The 26,160-nt window shown below is 40.0% G+C and overlaps 2 protein-coding genes and 1 pseudogene across 5 annotated transcripts in view; 2 read left to right on the top strand and 1 right to left on the bottom strand.

The window, feature by feature from the left end:
- Nucleotides 1–10,614, bottom strand: part of LOC148360187 (equilibrative nucleobase transporter 1-like) — a 42,890-nt gene extending 32,276 nt beyond the window's left edge. For both annotated transcript variants that reach the window (XM_088343623.1, XM_088343624.1), the window contains exon 1: nt 10,396–10,614. The gene's annotated coding sequence lies outside the window, so the exon portion shown is untranslated. The remainder of the gene's footprint in view (nt 1–10,395) is intronic.
- Nucleotides 7,917–25,821, top strand: LOC148360185 (equilibrative nucleobase transporter 1-like). 3 transcript variants are annotated; one of them, XM_088343626.1, is made up of 13 exons: nt 7,917–8,082; nt 10,459–10,663; nt 10,748–10,877; nt 12,146–12,192; nt 12,281–12,357; nt 13,309–13,401; nt 13,475–13,614; nt 15,551–15,654; nt 16,637–16,780; nt 20,389–20,496; nt 23,014–23,200; nt 24,672–24,795; nt 24,858–25,821. In XM_088343626.1, exons 2-13 carry the CDS (start codon nt 10,477–10,479, stop codon nt 24,966–24,968), a joined length of 1,452 nt encoding a protein of 483 aa, XP_088199752.1. In that variant the 5' UTR covers nt 7,917–8,082; nt 10,459–10,476; the 3' UTR covers nt 24,969–25,821. The 3 variants fall into 3 exon arrangements, with proteins under 3 accessions (XP_088199752.1, XP_088199751.1, XP_088199753.1); XM_088343625.1 differs by having other exon boundaries at nt 10,418–10,663; XM_088343627.1 differs by having other exon boundaries at nt 7,922–8,082; nt 10,462–10,663.
- LOC148360186 (U2 spliceosomal RNA) lies at nt 18,447–18,563 on the top strand (annotated as a pseudogene).
- Nucleotides 25,822–26,160: the final 339 nt, after the last annotated feature.

Genomic DNA, 26,160 nt, shown 5'->3' with positions numbered 1-26,160 from the left:
ATGAGTCGTCTTATTGTGTTTCAAGTTGTGAAAAATGGGGCAGGCAACTTTTCAGAGTTGTCTGCCCTGGTGTCCGCTAACTTTTTCTCATAGGTTTCAGACACTGTTTACTTGTTTGTTTTTTTTCTCAACTTACCCTTAACCAGTGAACATTTTTAGGAGTCGGGAAAAAGGTTTTTTTTTTCTAAATTATAAAATGATTTGAACTAGTTAAAGAAACAAAAAGAAACAAAAAAATATTATTAACATAAAAACATTTTAAATAAAAGGAAGGGGGCAATGACGCAAAAAGACACGATCAAAGATCAGAAACACTGAGCTTAAGGCTTGAGAAAAATACAGTATTTAAAGTAACTGGAGAAATAGAATAGAATAGAATAGAATAGAATAGAATATACCTTTATTGTCATTGTTACAAAATGGGTTAACATATTGTGACAACGAAATTGGGCATGACACTCCAGTTTCACACATTCACAGTGAGGTAAAAACCCCAAAAGATAAAGGAACAGAGAAGATAAGGTTATAAAACAAGGAGGATAAGGTTATGGTTATAATTTACACAAAATTTACACAAGAAATGTCGGCATGTAGGATGTTACATACAGTTTGGTGTCGTAAGGGTTTGTGCAATATGCATTTGGTGCAAAAATAGTCATCATAGTGCAAAGAACAGTCAACATATGCATTTGTTGCAAAAATATTCATCATAGTGCAAAAAAAGATAGTCAACATTGCCAAATACCAAGTGTTGAAAGAGCAGTGTGGTGCACGTGGTAGTGGGAGCACTCAGGGCAGTAGACCGCAATCCTAGGAACAACTAAGATACTGTGCAGAACCCTCAAACTCCCAGGACTCTGGAATTGGACCCAAGTGTGAGACGATGAAGACACCACCCACACATACTGTTCATGCATACATACATACCTACATACATACAGTACATACATACATAGTGTGGCTTGCGAAACTATTTGGCCACCTTGAACTGACTTGACCTTTTGCCACATTTCAGACTTCAAACATCAAGATATAAAACTGTAATTTCTTGTGAAGCATCAACAATAAGTGGGACACGATAATGAAGTGGAACACACTTTATTGGATATTTTAAACTTTTTTAACAAATAAAAAAGAAAAAGTGGGCGTGCAAAATGATTCAGCCTCATTGAGTTAATACTTTGTAGCGCTACCTTTTGCTGGGATTACAGCTGCAAGTTGCTCGAGGTATGTCTCTATCAGTTTTTCCACATAGAAAAAAATGATATTTTTTCCCATTCCTCCTTGCAAAACAGCTCGAGCTCAGTGAGGTTGGATGGAAAGTGTTTGTGAACTGCACTTTTCAGTTCATTCTACAGATTCTCAATTGGATTGAGGTCTAGACTTTGACTTGGCCATTTTAACACATTGATATGTTTTTTTGGTGAACCATTCCATTGCAGCTTTTGCTTTATGTTTTGTATTATTGTCTTGTTGGAAGACAAATCTCCGTCCCAGTCTCAGGTTTTTTGCGGACTCCATCAAGTTTTCTTCCAGAATGGTCCTGTATTTGGCTCCATCCATCTTCCCATCAATTTCAACCATCTTCCCAGTCCCTGCTGGGCCCAAACCATGATACTGCCACCACCATGTTTGACTGTGGGGATGGTGTGTTGAGGGTGATGAGCTGTGCTGCTTTTACGCCAAACCTAACACCTTGCATTGTTGCCAAAAAGTTTGATTTTGGTCTCATCTGACCATAGCACCTTCTTCCAATTGTTGTGGTGTATCTCCCAGGTGGCTTGTGGCAAACTTTAAATGACCCTTTTTATGGATATCTTTAAGAAATGGCTTTCTTCTTGCCACTCTTCAATTAAGGCCAGATTTGTGCAGTATACGACTGATTGTTGTCCTATGGACAGATTCTCCCACCAGACCTATGCAGTTCATCCAGAGTGATCATGGGCCTCTTGGCTGCATCTCTGATCAGTTCTCTCCTTTGTATGAGCTGAAAGTTTAGGGGGACGGCCTGATCTTGGTAGATTTGCAGTGGTCTGATACTCCTTTCATTTCAATATTATTGTTTGCACAGTGCTCCTTGGATGTTTAAAGCTTGAGAGATCTTTTTGTATCCAAATCCAGCTTTAAACTTCTCCACAACAGTATCTCGGTCCTGCCTGGTGTGTTCCTTGTTCTTCATGATGGTCTGTGCACTTTAAACTGACTTCTGAGATTATCACAATGCAGGAGCATTTATACAGAGACTTGATGACACACAGGTGGATTCCATTTATCATCGTTAGTCATTTAGATCAACATTGAATCATTCAGAGATCCTCTCCGAACTTCTGGACAGAGTGTGCTGCACTGAAAGTAAAGGGGCTGAATAATTTTGCACACCCACTTTTTTGTTTTTTATTTGTTAAAAAAGTTTAGAATATCCAATAAAGTGTGTTCCACTTCATGATTGTGTCCCACTTATTGTTGATGCTTCAAAAAGAACCTACAGTTTTATATCTTGATGTTCTATATGTGGCAAAAGGTCACAAACTTCAAGGGGGGGCAAATAGTTTTGTAAGCCACTGTACATATCCATCCATCCATTCTGTGCACCGCTTATCCTCAGTAAAGTCACGAAAGTGCTGGAGCCCATCCTAGCTATCTTTGGGCAGTGGGCAGAAGACACCCTGAACTTGTTGCCAGCCAGTTGCAGGGCACACAGAGACAGACAACTCGCTTGCTCATTCACACCTAGGTACAATTTGGACCGGCCAATTAACCTAACATGCATGTTTTTGAAAAGTGGGAGAAAACCGTAGTGCAAGCACATGCAAACTCCACACAGGAAGGCCAGTAGCAATTGCTTCATTTGGGATGATTGTATTTTAATCTCGAGGAGACTTTGTTCAAAACGAAGACAAGCGCGCAGCTAGCCTGCTGCTCTCTAAATTGCTTTCTTACATTGAAAGGCGAAGCCCTTCAATTTTGTGTAATAAAAATAAAACCATCCATTGAAATGCAATTATGTGTTGTGAGTTGTTATTTGTAGATCTATAGTTGTTATTTTGTTACAGTCGTATACTCTTAGTCGGTAATGACATCATCTCCAGGTAAGTTTAACTCTTGGGGGTTCTTAAATGAAGGTGCGACGCTACTTTGCGGAGTTTCACTTTTTGCAGGTGGTTCTGGTCCGCAAAACCACGAACTCTGAGGGATCGCTATCGCTTCACCACATAAATATATGTGTGTATATACCAAACTGTTTGGATGGGAATGTAGTAAGCCTGTATAGAAATAAATGTGAATTCTTAAACATTGTAAATGTTATTTAGTTTATTGTTTCCTATAGATTTCACTATGTTTCTGTAGTGCAGTGGTTACCACATTTGCCTAACACCCAAAAGGTCCCCTGCGTGAAACATTTGTTGGCCTGGTGGGGGATTGGCCCAACCAGGCTGTACTTGCCCAAGACACACCACAGGAAATGGTGCCCGAACGACCTTAGTGGTTAAGGGATCTAACCATCCATATACTGTATTTCAGTATTTAATTTTGCTGTATCTACTACAGCTATTACACGTGTTGTTGCAGGTTACCAATAGAAGGCGCCTTCCGATGTTCAATAACGTCCATCTTTTGGTGCACGCACTACTTAAAAGCAATGGCTGGAGACAACCACACGGGAGAGCCATTTCACACAAAAAGCTAATAATAGATATGCTTCGCCTTTATGGCCAAAAGAAGGAAGCAAACTCACTCTCTGATGACTATCATCCAACCAGCCATCTGTTCTTCTTGGGGTTAAGAGTGCGAATGGAAAACGAAAAAAAAAAAACCCACGCAATACTCACTAAAACTCGTAGGAGGAGAGATAGAAGAATAGATAGATAGAAATATAGAATGATAGATTAATAGAAAGATAAAATGTTAGTTCAATAGAAGAATAGATGCATTCTGAAAGGAAAGGCAAATAGATAGTTAGACAGAAAGGTAGAACAATAGAAAGATGGGAGGATAGAGAGACTAAATGACAGATGAGTGCCAGAAAGATAAAATGACCGATGGATGGATAGAATGATTAAAGAACAGATGGATGGATGGGACGGTAAAAGGACAGATGGAGAGATAGAGAGTAAAATGATAGATTATAGATAGAAGGGTAAAAGGATAGACAGAAAGGTGAAAGGTTAAAGGATAGATAGATAGATAGATAGATAGATAGATAGATAGATAGATAGATAGAAAATAGATAGATAGATAGATAGATAGATAGATAGATAGATAGATAGATAGATAGATAGATAGATAGATAGATAGATAGATAGATAGATAGATAGATAGATAGATAGATAGATAGATAGATAGATAGATAGATAGATAGATAGATAGATAGATAGATAGATAGATAGATAGATAGATAGATAAAAATACAGAGGTAAGGAAATAGAGAGAGAGAATGAGAAAAATCAAAATTGATAAAACAAGATAGAGGTAGAGAAATTGAGTAAAAGACAATAAAAGAAAGGAAATTTGATAGAACAAGATAGAGGTATAGAGAATGAGACAGAATGAGAAAAATGAAAGAGAGAGGAGTTGAGATAATCAGAGCAAAGGATAGATAGAGGTAGGGAAAGAAAGAGACGGAGTAAGTGGGTGAGAGAATGAGAGGGCAATGGAATGAATCAGAGAAATACAGAGAGGTAGAGAAATAAAGATAATTGAAAAAATAAGAAAAAGAGAGAGAAATGATGAGTCGTATCGAAAGAGAGACAGAAAAACAATAGAGAGACAAGGACAGAGAGAGAGACAGGAAAAAAATAGAGAGAGCTCAGAAAGATAACAAAAGACAGAAGAATAGAGGGAGAGAGAGAGAGAGCGAGAGGGAGAAGGGAAAAAAGAAATAGAAAGATCAAGAGGGACAGGGGTAGAGCGAAAAACAGAGGTAGTGAGGGTGAAGTAGAGAAAAAGAGAGGTAAAGATAAGTTTTCAACAAAAGTGTGGTATAATTTAACTGTGGATTACACAACCACATTTCCTCATATTCGGTGTCTTCATTTTTTAATAGAGGAAGTCAAGATTAGGAAATATGATCTTGTGTTCAACTTTATTTCGGTTCATTTTTCCATCGAATTTTAAAACCAGTGACATGAACTCACAAGTTTCCAAAATGTTTGCTGACGCTGGCATTGCTCTTAAATCCCAGTTCCTCAATTTCAGAATCATGCATAAAAAATGGCTGCCGGAGTGTGAGCTTCAATTAAAAAGTTTTAAGAAGGAATTAAGGGAATTGACTCGTTCTCCTCCAACTTTCCTGTGTGGAGTTTGCGTGTTCTGCCCGTGCTTGCGTGTCTTTCCTTCGGGCACTCCGGTTTTCCTCCCACGTTCTAATAACATGCATGTCAGGTTAATTGGCCGGTCCAAATTGTCCCTAGGTGTGAATGAGCGAGTGAGTTGTCTGTCTCTGTGTGCCCTGTGACTGGCAACCAGTTCAGGGTCTCCCCTGCCCACTGCCCGATGACGGCTGGGATGGGCTCCAGCACCCCCGCGACCCTACTGATGATAAGCAGTGCAGATGATGAATGGATCGACTCGTTCTCGCACGTGAGCTTTGCAATGGTTGTCATATTTTTGCCTCTACCTTAAGCTTCAATGCAAGTTTTGAGACCCATCGCTAATTAATACAATGCAAAAAATACAGTACTGTATGACAATAACTCCCAGTGCACAAAGCACACAAGATCCTGACTGAGAAATGTGTCAAGACCAGAACGGAGACAGGATCCACTTGCGTTGCGTTTCTCTCTTATTGGAAAAAAGGGAAAGGGTTGCACCCACCATCCGGTGATCGCTGGGCGCGGGAAGCAGGTCGCACTGAGCGCGGAAGTGGAACTTCCGTGGTGAGCGATGCCGGTGTCAAGGATGGAAAAAAACAGGTCGATAACCGGGACAGGAGAGCAAAAACGAGGTCGGGGTCAGGAACGGGTCATAAGCCAAGAAAGGAGAATCGACGTGGTCGGGCCAAAAGAGGTCGAAAGCCGGGAGGGGAGAGTCGACGTGGTCAGGATCAAAAACGGGTCGAAGTTGGGGGACAGACGGGAGCAAAAAACAGGTGAGAGTCAGGGTCAAAAAAGGCTTGCCTAGTGTTAACTGAGGTTCGCAGACGGACTGACAACAGGTGACAGAAAGGAGTGGGTTAAAATAGGGACAGGGAGCCAATCAGAGTCCGAGGCAGTTGCCGCCAAAGGAGGGGGCGCAGGTGCATCACATCGGTAATCATGACAAAATGCACTGTGGGAAGTAGTTCCGCCAATGGCATTTTCGCCATTTTCACAATGCTGTGACGCAAAACAATAGCAGAACAGCATTTGATATGATATCGACCAATAGAAGACAGGAATCTTAGAGACATAAATAGTCATACGCATGAACACCACTAAGTTTTAAGGCGATCAAAATAATTTGTTGTTAATGTCATAAAGTGGGGAAAACACAGAAAATAGCGGGAAAAAACTGCCCATCTTATTCCAAAGCGTGAAATGCAAATTATAGAAGGTGGGGACACCGTATGCTGGGACTCTACTGTATTTCAAATGAAGGACCATCAAAGTGAAGAAAGAAGATGATAAACACAGTGTTCTCGTTTGCCCGCATCCCTGCGTCCTAGTCGCATCATTTTTGCTGGGGACGCATTGGGTCAAATCAACGTGCATCCCCTGAGACGGAACGTTTTTGACACCAAATTGTCATTATTACCTGATTACTTTTTTTTTTTTTTTTAACAAAGATTTACCGCACTCCAAACTTTTCGTCAGGCAGATCCGCCATTGTTGTTTTGGTCTCGCGCCGATCTCGGCAAATGAGATCTCGGCAAATGAGATCTCGTTGCTTCGAGATGACGTCATTGTTGTGGCGGTTGTCGAGTGAAAGAGAAGTATGCCTCCGAAAAAACAGTTGTTATTAGGTGCAAATCAACAAAAAAATGGTAATTTCTTCAGTGTCGGTAATAAGTCAAAACACAATACAGAAAGTGGTAACAACGGCAAAAATTCCGGCCCGAAAAAATGGCGGAGAAATTCTTCAGAAGACTGCGAAGGCAAGGAAAACACGTGTTTTGAAGCGAACGACAAAATAAAATAAAAAGAATACTAGCAAGAAAAGGACTTTTCTGCCAAAATGGACTAAATTATATTCCTGGTTACGCTATGAGGAGGATGATAATGGATTGGACCTTGAGAAGGCATTACAACTATGGCGGGACAGCAAACCACGAAGAATATATGAACTGAAAAATTTGAAGTGATAACTGCTTTGTATTACCAATTAACTGTGATGATTAAAACTGAATGAATATTTAGATTTATGTTATATATTTGTCGCCAATTTACAATTTCAACCCCGATAACACTAAATTTTGGGGACCCATAGATCTCTGTTGGGACCCATAGATTTTTGAGCATGCGAGTCCCTGGGACCCATCGCTTTTCACAGGTAAAATGAACACTGTGAACAGTAATGTTTTAATACATACCCGATAGATGGACCCGTTGAGCTGGCTAAGGACAAATTCTCCTAATTTTTGTATTTAAAATAAAATCAGTATAAATTTGCTACCCCACAAATTTGAGCTTGGTTTTCAAATCTGCTGTATTTAAAAGTTGGGGTGGGGGGGAACAGTTGTATACAGTGAAATAGGCCTTTAATTTTTTTTTTTTTCGACCCGACTGTTGTAAGTAATCCGTCATTTTTGAGATCCGTCAGACTGGTTTTCTCTATGTCATCAACTTGTGATAAACAAACAAAAGTGATGAGAATGTTTTGAGACTATTTGCAATCAGCCTTCAGCAATATTTGATTCTGTGGTGGGAGTCACATGACCTTTACACTGCAGCAATTGCAACACTTGCAACAGTGTCGCTTTTCTATTTTTTTTTTGCGCCAAATTAATGTGGAGAGGGTCCTTCTCCGTGGCAAAATGGGGAGTGGAAAAAGGAAGAAAGAGGAAATGTCCATGCAAGAGGAAGGAGGAGCGCTACTATTTAACTGAAGAAAATGAAGCAAGACATCGGGAGATGTGACCTTTGAGATCTGGGGCAGAAAAGCAAGGTATGTCAAACATTTTTATCACTTTTTGTTATTATGTATGATTTTAAATGACAATGAACCCCTATAAACATTTTTTAAATAAAAAAACAAACAAAAATCAAATGCAAAAGTCATCTATTTAACCTCTTATACCAAGTAAATAGCTTTATTCTTCTTATTTTTAAATTAGCATGACGTCCAAAAGCAGAATTTGTAAGATAATTAATCCAGTTTTAAGATTACAAGTACCAAGTCCTGCCATTTTATATTATAAATCTCACTAAGGGTAATTATGTACTGGAGTATCTTCTCAAGACCAGAATGTATTCTGTATATTTTTAAAGCATATAGAAATTAGTAGAAGTAAGTCACACGTACTTTAAACATGCTTATCACTGTAACGGGAAATGTTGACTCTGACATAAGAGACAATTGTTTGCTTGTGTTTTGGAATGAAGTGGTCGTTAAACCAAAGCAGATTTTCACTTGAGTAATATTACAAATCCAATTGATGCGTTCCGGCTACCGAGGGATAGTAAGAAAAGACCCAGATATTTAATATGATTAAACTATTGGTCTCACTTGGGAAAAAAAAGGAAAAATCATATCTATTTTCTATTTTTCAATAGTTGTTTTTTGAATATTTTTAATGCTCTGTTTATTAACTATTAGTCAGAACATGTTTTTCTTTTAAAATGTTTTAATTATGCTTTTTTGGGGGCGGCAGTTGCTCAGGAGGTAGAGCGCTCATCTTGGGATCAAGGGATTCCAGTTCGAATCCCGGCTCGTCTGTTTTACATGTTGAAGTGTCCTTGGGTAAGACACTGAACCCCTAATACCCCCAATAAGCAGGTTAGCACCTTACATGGCTGGAAGGCCGGTATTGGGAAATGTGGAGCACATTGTAAAGCGCTTTGGGAAGTCATTGACTTGAAAAGCGCTATATAAATGCAGATCATTTCATTTCATTTTTTTCTTGTTTGGGGGATCCCGCGACCCTACTGAGGATAAGCAGTGCAGATAATTTCTCTGTGTTTTTCATTCCCCCCCACCTGTTTTTCAAATAATGTATTTCTCTTTTTAAAAACGTTTTTTTTCTGTTTTCAAAATATTTTCTGTCTGCTTTGGGGAATCATTTCTTTAAGTTTGTTGGGGAATAGTTTTCATCTGTATTTTCAATTATTATTTCATTTTTTTGGAAGATGTTTTTATTCTGCTTTTCTGAATAGTTTTTTCTTTTTTTTAATGATTATTTTTTTGTTTTTCAGAATGTTCTATCTAGTTTTTGGGAATTATTTTCTATGTTTTAATTTCCAGTTTTTTTTCATTTTATTTATTTTTAAACGTTTTTTTTCTATTTTTTGGAATATTATCCCGGCAAGTAGTAAGCACTTGATTTTTCAGATTTTCTGATTTTTTTTCCCTACAGCCTTTTGAGATATTTTGTGTTTAAAGGATTTAGAAATAAATATGACGTTACTTAACTTCATTCAATTCCATTGTTACACGCTTTGTAGAAGAATATTGATACCGTAATTTTTGTTTTTAATCGTTACCGTTCATCCTTACCAAAACATCGGCGCTTGTGCAATATCAGTATTGAATCAACTATTCGGATCTCAGCCTAATGATAATGTCACGGTTGGCCAGCTGAAGCTCATTAAAAGATTGGCTCCCTGTCAGTATTTAAACGCTGTCCTGACAGTCGCCTTTTGTCGGTCCGTCTGCGAATCTCTGTTTTTTCCTTTGTTTTTGCTCTTGTTTTCCTCCCGCCACGATCTGTTTGATTTTGACTTTTTCCGCTCCCGACACGCCTGCTCTCCCGTCCCGAATTACGACCTGTTTTGATCTCAACCTCGTCTGTTGTCCCATCCCGAATAATGACCCATTTTCTGATATTGACCACGTTTTTGCCCTCTATTCTGGCTACTGGCCTATTTTTTGCTGTTCCCGACACCGCCATCGCTCGCCACGGAAGTCCCACTTCCGCGGCTGAGCAACCTACTCCCCGCGACCAACGATCTCCGGATCGAGTGTGCGCTCCTACCTTTTTTCCCCCAATAAAACTGTGAGTAACGTTACGCGAGTGGGTCCTGTTTCCTGTTCTGGCTCTGACGGATAAAGGTTGACTCCATTTAGTCCGGTTCTGATGGACTAAAACCTCTGATGATTCTTTACTACCTGATTTTTTCTGAGGTAAAAGATTATTTTTAGTCAATAATTAAGCTAATATTTGTTCTAGCTGAGTATATTGTCATAAAAAAACTGGGAGTTCCGTATACTGGAGAAGTTACTCACAGTATATACAATGATTTTTTGCCCGGCATTTCTTACCATGACTGATACTTTCTTGTAGGAGTGACGAAAACACATCTTTGCTGGTGTATGTGTGGGTAGCAGAAGCCGAGATCGACCATGCCGGACCGCCCAGATGGTTTTGCGGTGCGGCGAGGCCTCACCTTCGTCACGGGCCTGGTGGAGTGCCTTTGTTTTGCCGGTATCATCTTCGGCTGGGCCTCGCTAGTTTTTGTCCTGAAGGAGGACGGTTACTTCCATGATCTGTGTGTAAACAGCACAGGAATCAATGGCTCGCAGGTCTTAGGTTAGTTTGTTATTTTATAAAAAAAAATGAAAAAATAAAATAAAATAAAAACAACCAAACTGTTTTTTTATCTGATAATTTCAGATTGCAGTGGGCAGGATGAGCAGTTCTCGCTGGTCTTCACCATCGCGTCCTTCTGCAATAATTTTGTCACCGTCGCGAGCGGATTCATTTTCGATCATTGTGGAACAACAGTGGCCCGGCTCCTCGGAATGTGAGTAAATTCGGATATTTTGATACTGATCATTCATAGTTCATCTCAGGACACAATTGGCTCTGCCCCCTGATTTCAATATTATTTCATGTTCACAATGCCAACATATTCTGCAGCATTAAATGATTAAATTTGAAGGTCTCAGTTTCTAATATCAAACAAATGATATAGAAATAACCTTTGAGGAGTTTTGATATGAGCTGGTCAAGTGGAGAAGCGGGTGGATGCAAACAGGAAGGAACACCAACAATGGCTAAAAATTCAACTGACTTTAAAACTTGCGAGGATTGTCATGCCCTTTACCTTAATCGTTTCATCTTGAGTAACAGTCCTGATCGTCGAATGGTTAGGGCCATGCAAATTAGGCATTTGTGAGCCTTTTGCGTTTCCATGGTTGTCATATTTTTGCCTCTAACTTAAGCTTCACTGCAAGTTTTGAGACCCATCGCTAATTAATACAATGCAAAAAAATACAGTACTGTATGGCAATAACTCCCAGTGCACAAAGCACACGAGATTCTGACCGAGAAATGCACTGTGGGAAGTAGTTCAGCCATTTTCTCACTGCTTTGACGCAAAACAATAGCAGAACAGCATTTGATATATCAACCAATTGAAGACAGGAATCTTAGAGACATAAGTGTTCATACACCACTAAGTTTTAAGGCTATCAAAATAATTTGTTGTTAATGTCATAAAGTGGGGAAAACACAGAAAAGAGGGGGGAAAAAACTTCCCATCTTATTCCAAAAACGTGAAATGAAAATTACAGAAGGCGGGGACACCGTATGCTGGGACTGTACTGTATTTCAAATGAAGGACCATCCATAAGGAACAGTAATGTTTTAATGCGCACCCAATGCAATCCATGGATGGGATGGAAAACAGAGCTTTATCTCAATCAAAGCAGTCAGATCAAGTAATTTGAATACATTGAAAGTTTATAAGGAGTTTTCCAAGAAAAATGCACTTTTGTTTGAGCGAGCATCAAAATACTCCATGTGTTTCCACTAAAACTGGGTGGTGCAAAAATGCCGAAGAATTTAATCCCCTCTTCCCGGCTCCCGATTCGAGTCGAAAGAATTTGCGGTTCAAGAAATTAAAGTAAAACAAACGAAAAATAGCTCCAGGGGTAGCCGAGGTTTAGTAGTGCTTATAAAATCAAATATTTAAAGTATGTGGAAATGTTTATGCTCACTAGGTTCTATTCCAATTTTTTAAGTTCTGAAAAACAGTCCATTGAGCACAGATGTTATTATTTCTTCTAGAGGATTCCACACAGTGGGTGCCTTGATGGTGGCCTTCTCAAATTCAGGTAAAAATACACACACACGTATATATATATAAAAATATATATATTCATCTGGGCGCCATTGATTTGACTTTATTTTTCATTCCATCAGCTCTATCCGCACTGCTTTTCCCAGCCCTTTCTTTCATAGCTGTGGGTGGCATCATGTTACTCATCACTAACATGCAGGTAGGTCATGAATCTTTTGTTTATGGAGTTGGTTGGTTCCCTTAACCACTAGGGTCATAGAGGCACTATTTCCTGTGGTGTGTCTTGGGCAAGTACAGCCTGGTGGTGCCCAACCCTCTCCAGGCTAACAAGTGTTTCCACGCGGCCTCAAACCGGGGACCTTTAGCGTGCTAACCACTGAACTACTGTTACTTTTCGATTGTTTTTGCAGCCCTAAACTGAACCACCTGAACCCTAGATAAAAACATTAAAATAACAAAGTAAATAGTAAGTAGTAAGAGAACTGGAGTAGTTGTAAAACTGAGCAAGCGTGTGGATAAGAGAGTACTCTGTTGGTTTAGACACATGGATAAGATGGATGAGGAGCAAATGTTGAAGAGGATCTACAGAGCAGAAGTAAACGGAAGGAGACAAAGAGGAAGGCCACGATTGATGTGGATAAATAGTGTTGTGAGTCCACTGTAGGAAAGAGGCCTAAATATAGTGGAAGCTGGAGCTCATGTTGGTGATAGGTATGAGTGGAGAGATGTTGTGAAAGGATAGTGGGATTGTGGACGCGTTCTAAAGGATGGGCTGGGCACCCGTATGATGCAGCAGGGGTAAACCAGTGAAAGCTGTCGGGCTCTGCTATTGAACAGAAGAGTGTGTTGTGTCACCCTGACCCGAGTGACACGGCCGCTTTCTTGTGTCCCGTTTCATCCGAAGGGACGAAAGCATGACCGACCCTACTAAGGATAAGCGGTGCAGCTAATGAGATGAGATCTTTAAAATATCAGATTCAGTGAAAAAAACAATCGACCAACTTATCGATTATGAAACAAATCGTAAGTTGCAGCGATAGTACTAACTAAACAAATTCACATCCAAAAAATGCAAGCCACCAAACAGACAAATCGAGGCATTTCCTTGGGAACATATAAATATTAACAAACAATTGAACTTATTCCGAAGGTGGGAAACCTTTTTGGCAACCGTCGTTCAACTGTCATCACGCTCTACAACGGGGCCTTTGATTCCTCCTCAGCACTTTTCTTAATCATCAAGGTGAGCTTTCATTCATTTAAGGTTTACCAACCCCAAAATACGCTGATGTTGAGCTTTTGTTTTGCCGACCTAGTTGGTATACGAGTCCGGTGTCTCTCTCCGTGCCTGTTTCCTGTTCCTGTCCATCTGCAGCGTCATTCACCTGCTGAGAACTTTCTTCCTTTTCCCCAGAAATTTCATCCCATACCCGCTACCCGATTACTATACATACGGGTAAGAAAATCAACTAATGTTCTTGAAGTACTCAACTAAACCATGCAATACACTAGTCAAGTCAAGTCAAGTTTATCTGTGACGCCCTTAATCACAAAGAGTCTCAAAGGGCTGCACAGACCACAGATTATTGCAAACCACAGACTATTATTACACCACCCCCTGATCTAAAACCTACAGGAGGTCAAGGAAAAACTCCAAAACCTCAACATGAGGAAAATGAAGAAACAGTAGGATGAAAATACAGTAGACCCAAAGCAGGGATTGCAAAGTGAAATTGGCGTAGAGCGGGTGACAAAAACATATGCTGATTAGAATAGAATAGAATAGAATATACCTTTATTTTTTTATTATTATCTCAAAAACCAAGGTAAAAATTCCACAAAAAAACATCTCATTACACACAATAAAGTGGTAAATGTCGTACGGAAGTGTCACTGTATCTCGGGGGTCTACAGTCCATCTGTTTTGCCTGGTTGGTTGTTAATGTGAAGTACATGCAAAAAAGATTTTTTGAAATTGTCACTGTAGTTAATGAGTGTGAGGAATATCCTGTAAGCAAATACAGTCATACCTCTACTTACGAACGTCTCTACATACGAATTCTTCAGGTTACGAGCAAACAGAGCGTAAAATAATCACCTTACGGTCCGGATTTTTTTTCAGAACACGAATAAAAATACCAGTTGTCACAAACCAGGAATGGAGACGGGAGCCAATTGCGTTCGTTTTACTCAGTTTTTATTAAGAAGGAGAAAAGGACTTGCGTCCACGATCCGATGAGCGTCAGTCAAGGGTAGCAGATAGCAGGAACGCGGAAGTGGCACTTCCGTGTCGAGCGAGGGTAGTCGTTGACAGCGAGAAAAACAGGTCAATGGCCGGGGCGGAGGAGCAAAAACAGAAACGGGTCCAGAAAAGAGGTCAGCAACAGGTATCAGACAGGAATCAGGGAAGGACAGAGTCGGAGAGTCACAAAAAGCTTGCCTAGCTGGGAGCATAGGTTCGCAGACGATCGGACGAGTGTTTTTAGGAAGGCGGGAGTTTAAAAAGAGTCCAACAGCCAATCAGGGTCCGTGGCTGTTGGCGCCAACGGGGCAGCCTCAGGTGCCCCGCATCAGTAATCATGACACCAGTACTGTGCTCGCTGCTTTTCGCAGTACTGTACCTGGCAACCCAATTCGTATGTGTGAGCGCCGGCATTCTCTTTTGTCTATCGCTTAATCTTTGTTCCCACTTCCTGTACCATTCGCGCTCTGTAAACAGTACTTTACTCTACTATATGCTAGCGGTACGAAAAATTATCGATGGACCCCGAGAAAGTGAGCAGCAAGCAAAAAAGAAACGGAAAAGAGTTTTTCTGGACATTGCAACCAAGCAGGATATAATTGAACGGTATGAAAAGGGGATGCGTATTTGTGATGTCGGCAAAATATATGGCCATACTACATCTACGATCGCCACGATTATTAAACAGAAGAAGCGCTAAAATGTACTGCTCCTTCCAAAGGCCTCTCAGGCATTTCGAAGAAATGATCGCCTGTGAACATGAGATGGAGAGGTTGTTACTTCTGTGGATTAAAGGAAAAGAAATTACTGAAATTACAGGATGCCAAAAACAATGGTGAGGACCAGTAAACAAAGAGGCCAGTTAAAAAGTCAAAGAATATTTTTGTTATTTCCTTTTTTCTTTGATTTTTTTACATTGTGTGTTTTTGCATGGTATTGTATTTTTTTGTTGTTGTAACTTGATTCTGTTCTGATGCTTTTTTTATTATTTAAAAAAAAATCATACTTTTGCATTTTTGGGAACGGATTAGCGAATTTACATTGAAAAGGCGCCTCACTTCATTTTCAGCTTATGAATCTACTTCTGGAACAAATAAATTTTGTAAGTAGAGGTATGACTAGTAATAATCTTACTCTTTAATGATGTCAGGGTATCCTGCAGTGACATACAAAGCGCCAAGCGATCTCTGAAAGTGACTTCAAGACGAAACACGGAGGAAGTGAAGTTTGCAAGCAATGAACCTGCAAAACAAGGTCGGTGTGCAACTGCAAACATTCTCTTTTGTAACCAATACAGCCACCAACAATGAATGTCAGGTTTCCGTTCTGTTGACTCACATGTAAATAGGTTTTTTGGGAGTTTCTGTGGTCACTGTATTTTAAAGTTGTTATTTCTAACTACTAACTTCTGGTATTAAACACACAGTGAGAGACAGGATACATCAATTGTAACTCTTGAGGATAGTATGAACAGCTGAACACATTCTGGCTCAGCCACTTTATTTTAAGGACTTTAAACACAATCTCGGGTTATCTGGAGCAAGGGCAATGCTTCTTCCTTTGTTTAATGTTTAACTTTGTAGCAAATGCCCAATACATTTTTTTAACAATAATCCTAACTCTTTTAAGTATTTGCCTTTTATAATGGAAAGTCCAGGAAATGTGATACAGTGTATGTTTATTAAATTCAATCATCAACACCTTGCTTCATTTAGGTATTATGTTACTAAGTAAAATATATATAGATTTTTTTATTTTCGTTCAGTTTTTCCCTTGTCTCTTTCTGCTTTGTTTTGTTGCTTCAGATTTTTTGTGTTTATTTTTGTTATTTGTATGACTCTGCAATAAGTTATTAGTAAATTACTGTATTTGATATAACATGGATAGGATTTATGACCGATTTTAAGGAATATGTTTTGATAAGGGGATAAGGGGAATACATTGTTTGAAATAACAGAAAATGTTCTTTCTTTTTTAGTGAACCAAAAAAATTCAGTGACAATATTTCACGATTGGTGAAATATCAGTGACAATACTGTACAGATGAACGTTTAGATATAAACATAATTTTTTTATTTCAGTTTGAAACCTGATTTTATTTTGAATATTCAACGTAATAACATAACCATTTTAAGGGTTTTTTTTCCATCTAATTTTGAAATACCATCTAGGTGAAATTTTAATTCACCGAATAATCCATTTTAATCTCAATCTGTGATTCTTGTGTCTTTCCCAGAGAAAACGTTACGGGAGTGTGTGATGTCCAGATTGTTTATATGGCACGTCATCTGGCTGTCTGTTATCCAATTGAGACATTATCTTTTCATTGGCACCCTCAACCCGACGCTGCAGAAGCTCACAGATGGGGACCCCTCACTCAGTAAGATTGCACATCCCTGTGGTGGCTTTTATATGAAATAGTAATCCCCCAGGATATGACATTGATTTGTTCAGAGGTGGGAATCACAAAGTGAAAATGCTGTATGGCGAAGGATAGAAACCTGTGGTAATTAGCTCAGAGCCCCCTTTACCCCACATGAAAATATTAGAATAACAAAGTATTATTTGTGATTGCAACATCCTTTGCTGTCTGGTAATCCTGAAAGGGGGATGCCACATGTGCGGTCCCTTCTCAAGGTTCCTTCATTTTCCTCATGTTGAGGTTTTTGAGTTTTTCCTTGCCCTCATGTTGGTTCCAGATCAGGGGATGGTGTAATAATAGTCTGAAAAAATAGTCTGTGTAATAACCTGTGAAGCCCTTTGAGAGTCTTTGTGATTAAGGGTTATACAAATAAAAATGACTTGACTTGACATGACTTAAAGTAAGTATTACATGTATTTACAGTGGGTCAAATGAGTTTAACTACTAATTGCGCAAGTTCTACCACTTGAAAATTTTAGAGGACTGTAATTGTCAACATCGGTAAACCTCAACCAATGTAGAATTTGGGGAAAATAAAACTGAATATCACATTGTTTGATTTGTAAAGAATTTGTTTGCAAATATCAAATAATCCTCTCAATACTTTTTTATGTACCCTTAGTTGGCAATAACGGAGGCCACACAAGCTTTTCACACACTGCTGCTGGTATTTTGGCCCATTCCTCCATGCAGATATCCTCTAAAGTAGAAATGTTTTGGGCAACACGTACTTTCAACTCCACCTCCAAAGACGTTCAACAGGGTTGAGATCTGGAGACTTGCTAGCCACTCCAGGACCTTGGAATGCTTCTTACAAATCCACTCCTTTGTTGCCCTGGCTTTGTGTTTGGTATCATTGACATGCGATAAGACCCAGTCAGGTCTCATCTTCAATGTTCTTGGAGATGGAAGGAGATTTTAAACCAAAAGCTCTCGATACATGGCCCCATCCATCCTTTCCTTTACACAGATCAGTAGTTTCGGTCCCTTTGCAGAAAAACAGCCCAAAAGTATGATGTTTCCACCCCCAGACTTCACAGTGGGTATGGTGTTCTTCAGATTCAATTTAGTATTCTTTCTTATCCAAACACAATAACCTGTGTTTCTACTAAAAAGTTTTATTTTTGTTTTATCTGTACCTAACATATTTCACCAGTCCTCTTTTGGATTATCCAAATGCTCTCTAGGGAATTGCAGATGGGCTTGGCGATGACTGGTTTTACCAGGGGATTTGAGTTCCTGGCGAAGCATTGTGGTACTGATATACCGTTTGTTACTGTGGTCCCAGCTCTCTGTAAGTCACTCACTAGGTCCCCTTGTGTGGTTCTGTAATTTTTGCTCACCATTATTATCATTTTGACGCCACAGGGTGAGATTTGGCATAGAGCCCCCGATCGACAGAGATTTTAGGTGGTATTATAGGTTTTTCATTTTCTAACAATTGCTCCCACAGTTGATTTCTTAACACCAAATGCTTTACCCCTTGGGATTGTAAACACCTATGTTTTTGCAACTGCGGTAAGGACCTTGACAAGGCCTTAACTGAGTATTATATGCTCAGTCTTGGCCTCTTGTGAATTTCCCTTAGGGGATGAATAAAGTATCTATCTATCTATCTATCTATCTATCTATCTTGCCATGATCTTTGATTTTTGCAATCCGGAGATGGAATAAGAGCTTGCTCTGTCCACTCCACGCATCGGCCCGGTATTGCAGTACCTCCGGGAACGGTGCATTCGCAATGATCGCAGCAAAGCTTTAGGGCTAGGACCTTAGCTTGGCCTTTTGGCTGAGAGTAAGTGTCCCGGCTCCTAGGCTTTGTAGCGTATTATGAACTGACTGATAACGGATAATGGATAATGAATAACAAAGATAGAATAATAACCCTTAAAAACCCCCCTCATAGATTCAGTTTTTCCAGCCTGGTGCAGGTCTACAATTTTGTATCAAGTGTCCTAGTGACAGCTCTTTGATATTGGCTGCAGTGGAGGTTGGAGTGCGACTGACTGAGGTTGTGGACAGGTGTATTTTATACCAATGAGTCGAAAAAGATGCCATTATAACAGGTAACTAGTGGAGACTTGTTAGACCTCGTTAGAAGAATTTAGACCTATTTGACAGCCAGAAATCTTGCTTGTTTGTATTTATTTTCCACTCTGCAATTTAGAGAAAAAAATGTCGAGAATTCAAACAAAGTGATTTTCTGTATTTTTCCACATTCTTTATCTCATGGTTGAAGTTTGTCCATGTTGATAATAACAGGCCTCCTCTAATATTTTGAAATAGGAGAACTTGCACAACTGTTTTTTTTTTTGCCTCATTGTATGTGTAAAATACATGCAAATTATTCAATAAAAGTATAAATTCACATTTAGAAGAGAAATAATGAAAAACAGAGGGAAGCACAAAACCAGTGTCTGATATACTGTCTGCCCGGACGCCAGGGGCGTGCATCTTTTACGTCGGGCGTACAACTTTTTCAAGAAAAAAAAAAAACCGAAATATTTTTTTTTTTCAAAACAAACGTTTGCCTTATTCCGATTTCGAAACCTTCGTTCCGTTTGGAAATTTCGGAATTTCGGTTCGTTTAGCAATTTGCATACTCGGCAGCCAATCAGAAGCCTGCATCGAATAACTTCGTGCTTCCGGACTTTCCCGAGCATTTTAAGGTCGTGCATTTGTATATCATTTTTCAAAATAGACGCACTGAGAACACAAGAAAAATGGAGAAGTGGTTAGGAATCAAGCCAAAACCTCAGCCCCAGAAGAAATATTCAAAAGAAGCTAACAAAATTGATGACGCTACAAAACGCAAAAGTACATTAAAAGCATCGTGGAAGAGGAGTTCACGTGGCTTGTAGCGGACGACACAACGCAAACATTGCATGAATAAAGATGAGTAAATACAGGTACATACTGATGGCAGATGGAAAACAGCGATGTCATATACATGCAATCAATGTGATAAGTAGATTTATAATAAATTTAATTTTAAAGTGTTGTTCTGTTATATATTCTGATTATCAATCCATAATACTTTGCAACAATGTTTTTTTTTTGCGATTCAAGTTGGGAAAAATGGGGCAGACAACTTTATGGCTGGGCAGGCAACTTTTTAGGGTTGTTTACCCTGGTGTCCGCTGACTTTTTGTCATGAATTTCAGACACTGAAAAAACACAAACAAAAACCAAGAACATAAATAACAATTGACATTTTATTTAATTTTGGTGTGACGTGACTTGAGATGTACAGCTGAGTAGGAGGTGGATTCAGAGGGGAGAAGGCAGCGGATTCAAAGTTTTTGGGCAGACAAAAAAACAATTTGAGGTTCACATCGTGAGTAAAATGCCTTAAATAGGGCTGAAACATCTTCGAACGTCTGTAAAGGGAAAACACCAAGGGAAGGGTCTACTAATGTGAATTTCCCTGCCGGGATGAATAAAGTATCTATCTATCTATCTATCTATCTATCTATCTATCTATCTATCTATCTATCTGTCTGTCTGTCTGTCTGTCTATCTACCATTCTAATATACTTAACATGTGAACTTCCACATGTCAACAGTCAGCCAGTACATCAACGCCTTCGCCTTCACGCAACTGTGCGGGGTTTTGTGCGCACCCTGGAATGGCCTCATCATGGACAGAAACAAGGGCAAACCCCGGCCGCAAGGTAATCCACCTCAAGCATGACACAACCAGCAGGAAATTAAAAATTAACGGATGCAAACATCAACAGAGACCAGACCTGGTGAAGCGTTTGTTGAGGGTACAAAGTAGAGCATGCTGAACAAATACGTTTTTAAGACCATCTCGGTTGAACTTAGCAAATAAATAATGAGAATATTGTGAGTTGGGAATAAATGTTACAACGGGATAAACCAGTTAAGAAGACATAGACTGAAGACTTTAAAACCATGCCTTTGTGTCATAAAATTATTGACTGCCATCAAGCATAAATGGAAAAAAAATTGTCTTTTTCCGCCCCAAATTTCGAAATAAAACAAATGTCAGACAGTTTTTTCATATTGATACTATTGGAACAATTTGAAATATTCAATTGGATATAGGACACTTCTCAATCACACATGGTAATGCAATAAAAATATTTTGCTCCCCACTATACAAACCAGTTATATTTTTTATTAAGAAAATGTAATTTCTGACAATGACAGCAACATTTTGTCAGGACCAGAACGGAAACAGGACCCACTTGCGTGATGTTTACCACAAGTTTTCTTGAAAGAGAGAGGAAGGGCTGCGCCCACGATCCAATGTTCGCTGGGCGCGGGAAGCAAGTCGCTCTCGTACTCAGATTGTGATCCGAACACAGAAGTGGATCTTCCGTAGTGAGCGATGGCGGTGTCAGGGGCGGAAAACTGGTCAGAAGCCGGGACTGGGAGAGCAAGACGTGGTCGGGGTCGGAAACGAGTCGTAAGCCAGAACGGGAGAGTAGAGGTAGTCGGGAACAAAAATGGGTCATAAGTCCGGACAGGAGAGCAGACGTGGTCGGGATCAAAACGGGTGGTAGCCGGAGACAAACGGGAGCAAAAAAGGGACAGGCGGGAGTCAGAGTCGAAAAAGGCTTGCCGTGTGAAAACAGAGGTTCACAGACGGACTGACAACAGTGAACTGACAGGACTGGGTTTAAATAGCAGGGAAGCCAATCTGTCAACGAGCCGCAGCTGGCGCCACACGGGCGGGGCCAATTGGGCGCCATGGCAACCGTGGCGCATTTAGTGTACTGCATGTGCAATCACAATTTATTATATGAAAATAAATATGGCTATGAAAAGGAGCTAATACTTTTGACACTTTCTGAAAATGGGAGCGCCATGTACTATTGTACTGAATGTGCAATTCTGATTTATTCTATTCGGGCAATAAATATTTATCAAATGTATATGTGCATGAAGAGGAGCTAATAGGTTTGGCACTCCCTGACAATGACAGTTACACTGCCATCTAGTGTAATGGGTGTGCAATTCTGATTTATTCTATCAGGGAACTAAATAATGTAAAAATACGGCTTTGAAAAAGAGTTAATAGGTTTTGCACATGACAATTACAGTGCCACTGCCATCTAGTGAACTAGATGTGCAATTGTGGTTTAATCTATAAGGGAACTAAATAATAAAAAAAGATGGCTTTGAAAAAGAGTTAATAGGTTTTGCACATAATGACAATGATAGTGCCACTGACATCTAGTGAACTGGATGTGCAATTGCGGTTTATTCTATTATGACACAAAAATTGTCATGATGACTGATTTGGATCACCTGTGCCTGCTCATTTGGCGCAAGCTGCTGCTGGCTACCTGATTGGTTCCCTGTCATTTTTAAGCCCAGTCTTTTCACTCTCCTGTTGTCAGTCTGTCAGCGAACCTCTGCTTCTACAAGGCAAGCACTTTGACTCTAACTCCCGTCTGTCCCGCGTTTTGCACCCGTTTTGCACCCGTTTTCCACCCTTCCGTTCCTGATTTCCCCGGTTGTCTCCGGCTACGACCTGTTTTTTGACTCTGCCCACGTTTTGCTCTCCCGTCCCGGCTTACGACCCGTTTTTGATCCCGACCACGTTTTGGGCTCTCCTGTCCCGGCTATCGACCTGTTTTTTTCCGTCTTCGACACCACGATCACCCGCTCCGGGAGATCCACTTCCGCTTTTGGAACACGTTCCGATTCCGGGAGCGGCTTGCTTCCCGCGTCCAGCGAGCACTGGATCGCGGGCGCTGCCTTTCCTCTTTATCTCAATAAACTTAGAATACAATAGGTTTTAAAACACGGAGGATAAGGTTATAGTTATAATTTACACAATATTCACACAAAGAAATGACTTGTGAGAAGCGTTCCGCGATTGGGTCTACCCTTTGTTCTGGACGTGACAAAAATATGTCTATAAAGAGATTTCAGTAGGTTTTGCACCTTCTGAAAATGACAGCGCCGCTGCCATTTAGTGTACAGTTAATATTAAAGAAAACTTTTAGAACTTCTTTAAATCGCGCGGCCTTCCAATTTGTAGCCTTTTTTCGATTTTTTGTCAAGCATTTTACTTTGATCAGCGAAAAAGCAAATCGTCATTGCCAACCTGATGTAAAAGTGTCAAATTGTAATATACTCTCAATCTTTACAAACATACTAACTTTCGTCAATATAAAATGAAAAGGCAACTTTTTGTGCATTTTTGTGTGCAGGTATGAGCGAGCAGGAGGCGGACCTTAATTCCTCGGTTCTCTCCCTCTTGCTGACGTCGTTGATGGCGTTGTTGTTCTCCATTTGTGCTGCCACACCGGTCCTTCCGCTTCAGTATTTTACGTTCATCATCCAAGTGCTGAATCGCTCCTTCTTGTACGGCGGCAATGCAGCATTTCTCAGTGTGGCGTGAGTAAAACTGCACACAAAATGTTTCACAGTATCAGCAGATATCTATTCGAGATAAAAAAAAGTCTTTCATCAAGGTCTTTATCAAAAAAAAAAGATTGTTGATTATTTTCTGACAATGATTCTCCAACCTTTGTCAAACTGAGAGCTCCTTTTTGCTACTTATTACCGCAAAGGGAACCTAGTTTGATTTGCATTTCTAAAATAACAATGTATACTACTTACTATTGTCAGGACCAGAACGGAGACAGGACCCACTTGCGTGCGTTTCTCTTAGTTTTATTGGGAAGAAGGGAAAGGGTAGTACACACGATCCGTAGATCGCTGGTTGTGGGGAGCAGGTTGCTCAGACGCGGAAGTGGTATTTCCGTGGCGAGCGATGGCAGTGTCGAGAGCGGACAAAACCAGATCAGTAGCCGTGACGATGGAGCAAAAACGTATTCGAGATCAGAAAAGGGGTCGCAGCCGGGAAACAGACGGGAATAAGAACAGGAGAGAGTCAGGGTTGAAAAGCTTGCCCAGCGTAAGCTGAGGTTTGCAGACGGGCTGACAACCGGTGACAGGAAGACGGTGGTATAAAAAGTGACAGGTAGCCAATTAGCGTCCGAAGCAGTTGGGGCCAAAGGAGCAGGCTCAGGTGGCCTGCATCAGTTGGTCTGGGTCAGAAATGGGTCGTAAGCCGGGACGGGAGAGCTGACATGGTCGGGATCAAAAACGGGTCGCAAGACAGGACGAGAGAGCAGGCGTGGTCGTAGCTGGAGACCGACAGGAGCAAAAATGGGACAGGTGGGAGTCAGGGTCGAAAAGGCTTGCCTAGTATACACTGAGGTTCGCAGACGGACTGACAAAAGGGGACAGTCAAGACTGAGTTCAAATAGTGCCAGGGAGCCAATCAGAACCCGTGGCGGGTGGCGCCAAATGAGCAGGCAAAGCTGAGTCAAATCAGTAATCATGACAGAAAACAAAGAAAAAAAAGGCTGTCGGGAAAGAGCCCTAACTTATCTTAGCCCCGTCCCTTAAACTGTCTTGACCGTTTTCATATTATGATACTTTTTGAAAAATAATCGGATAGAGATATAAATAGATATAAAAATATAAATAAATATAATGTAAAAGTTGAGGTTACTTATCACACAATGTGATTCAACATGATTCCCGAAGGTCTTTTCCCATCACCTCTTCAGTGTATTTCATTTCAAAAAAACAAAACCCCCCCAAAAAATCCCACTTCATTTTCCTTAGTAGCCCTGAAAACCATCTCTGCCGAGTCTTGAGATCATTTCCGGATATCGCTACCACAGCAGAGCTACTACGTTTCAGTCAATGGAAATACTATTGGAGATGGAAAGACTATTTTGTTCTATATATAACGTTATTCACATGTTTTTTCCATTCCATTGCAATTGTGTATCTAGACGCACTTCACAGAGTAAAATTTGGTATTTGTTTTTGTGTGCGTATGTGATTGCAGTTTCCCATCGTGCCACTTTGGGAAGCTGTACGGCCTTATCATGTCTCTTTCGGCCATTTTTTCTTTACTGCAATACGCCTGCTTCGCTTTGGTCAAGTCGGTTTTGCATGGAGATCCGTTATACGTTAGTATGCAAAATCTTTCCAAATGCTTATACAGTTTGCTAGAGATATTTCTATTTTCTAGGTGAACATCGGTCTGACGCTGGTCATCCTCTTCGCGTTTGTTCACCCCGTGTCAGTGTTTTTGCACTGTCGAAAACTAGCATCGCAACGAGCAAAGAGCCAGCTTCAATAGCACACTTCAGAAACTGTGTGGAACGGCATTACTGCAACGTGGGTGCTATTTTAATGGTTCAATGTTTTCAGATACATGAATATGTTCTGAGGTGGGGATTAAAAAGTGAAATTGCCACGTAACGGGGTGAAAGGAAACCATGCCAATGCGTAGCAAATGCATTCCTTAGCGATGGTCATGATACATGTTCCTTCTTTGTATTTCTTTATAATTGTAGGCTTTGTTTTCATGGTTATCATGTTTTTGCTTCTCCCTTTAGCATCACCTCAAATCTTGGGACGAATAACTATTGTTCCAAAAAAGTATTGTTAATGTAAGTTTTTTACTAAGAGCACAAGATTCTGAACTGATCAAATTTTATATGTTATTGGCCAGGCTAAACAATTTGCTGCTAATGGGGTACAGTAGGGAAAGTAGAGTAGAGAGGAACAGATAAACATTTAATTCCACACCGCAAAATGAAAACGTCATAAACTGCAGATTCCATATTCAAAGGTCTACTGTACTGTAATTCCAACAATGCTGCTTGGATAATTTTATTATGTTTTGTGTATACTAACGTTTAGTTTTAGTCCGCTTTTTACTACTAGACAACATTTAACTGAAAGTATGATAGAAATGAACTAAAATGTACCTCAGTCTTGCAATTCAATAAGTACTGCTGTCAATTAAACTGAGTAGCTTGTGCCTCATCATTGCCATCTAGAGGTTAAAGTAGTCAGTGTAAAAACTCACTTCAACCTAAATACAGAAATCACAAATTGAGTTGAAGCTTCGCCAAAAAGCCAAATGTGATGAAAAGTACTTGTGATTACATTTTGCGGGGAAATAAAGGCATTTATTTTATCTAAAATATGTCCTTTCTTGTGTGCTCTTGACATTGTCGTAAAATATGAAAATTGTAACTGATTGTTTTTACAGTGAGGTTTTTAGCACTACTATATAAACCAGGGGCCCCACTCATTTTAACTCGGGGGCCATACAACACAACACACATTCTGTCGGGGGCCGGACTAGTAGATTAAAGAGAAAGAAAAAGAGATATAGAAATAAGAGGGAGGGAAAGGGAGAGAGGGCGGGACAAAACAGAGGGAGAGAAACAAAACATAAAAAGTCGTGAGAGAAAGGGAAAAGAAAGGGAGAGGAAGAAAGGAATCCAAAGAGAAATAGAAAGACGGAAGGAAAGAAAAGA

The sequence above is a fragment of the Urocampus carinirostris genome, chromosome 9 (genome assembly GCF_059441175.1).
Source record: "Urocampus carinirostris isolate Australia breed hairy pipefish chromosome 9, RoL_Ucar_1.0, whole genome shotgun sequence".
NCBI classification, from domain to species: domain Eukaryota; kingdom Metazoa; phylum Chordata; class Actinopteri; order Syngnathiformes; family Syngnathidae; genus Urocampus; species Urocampus carinirostris.
The sequence above is the reverse complement of the archived record's forward strand: the minus strand, read 5'-3'. Positions and strand labels throughout refer to the sequence as shown.

Coding starts and splice junctions, on each gene's coding strand:
- LOC148360185 (XM_088343626.1), top strand. CDS start 10,477: ATGCCGGACCGCCCAGATGGTTTTGCGGTGCGGCGAGGCCTCACCTTC. Junction 13,402..13,474: donor CACTTTTCTTAATCATCAAG/GTGAGCTTTCAT, acceptor TTGCCGACCTAG/TTGGTATACGAGTCCGGTGT. Junction 20,497..23,013: donor GGGCAAACCCCGGCCGCAAG/GTAATCCACCTC, acceptor TTTTGTGTGCAG/GTATGAGCGAGCAGGAGGCG.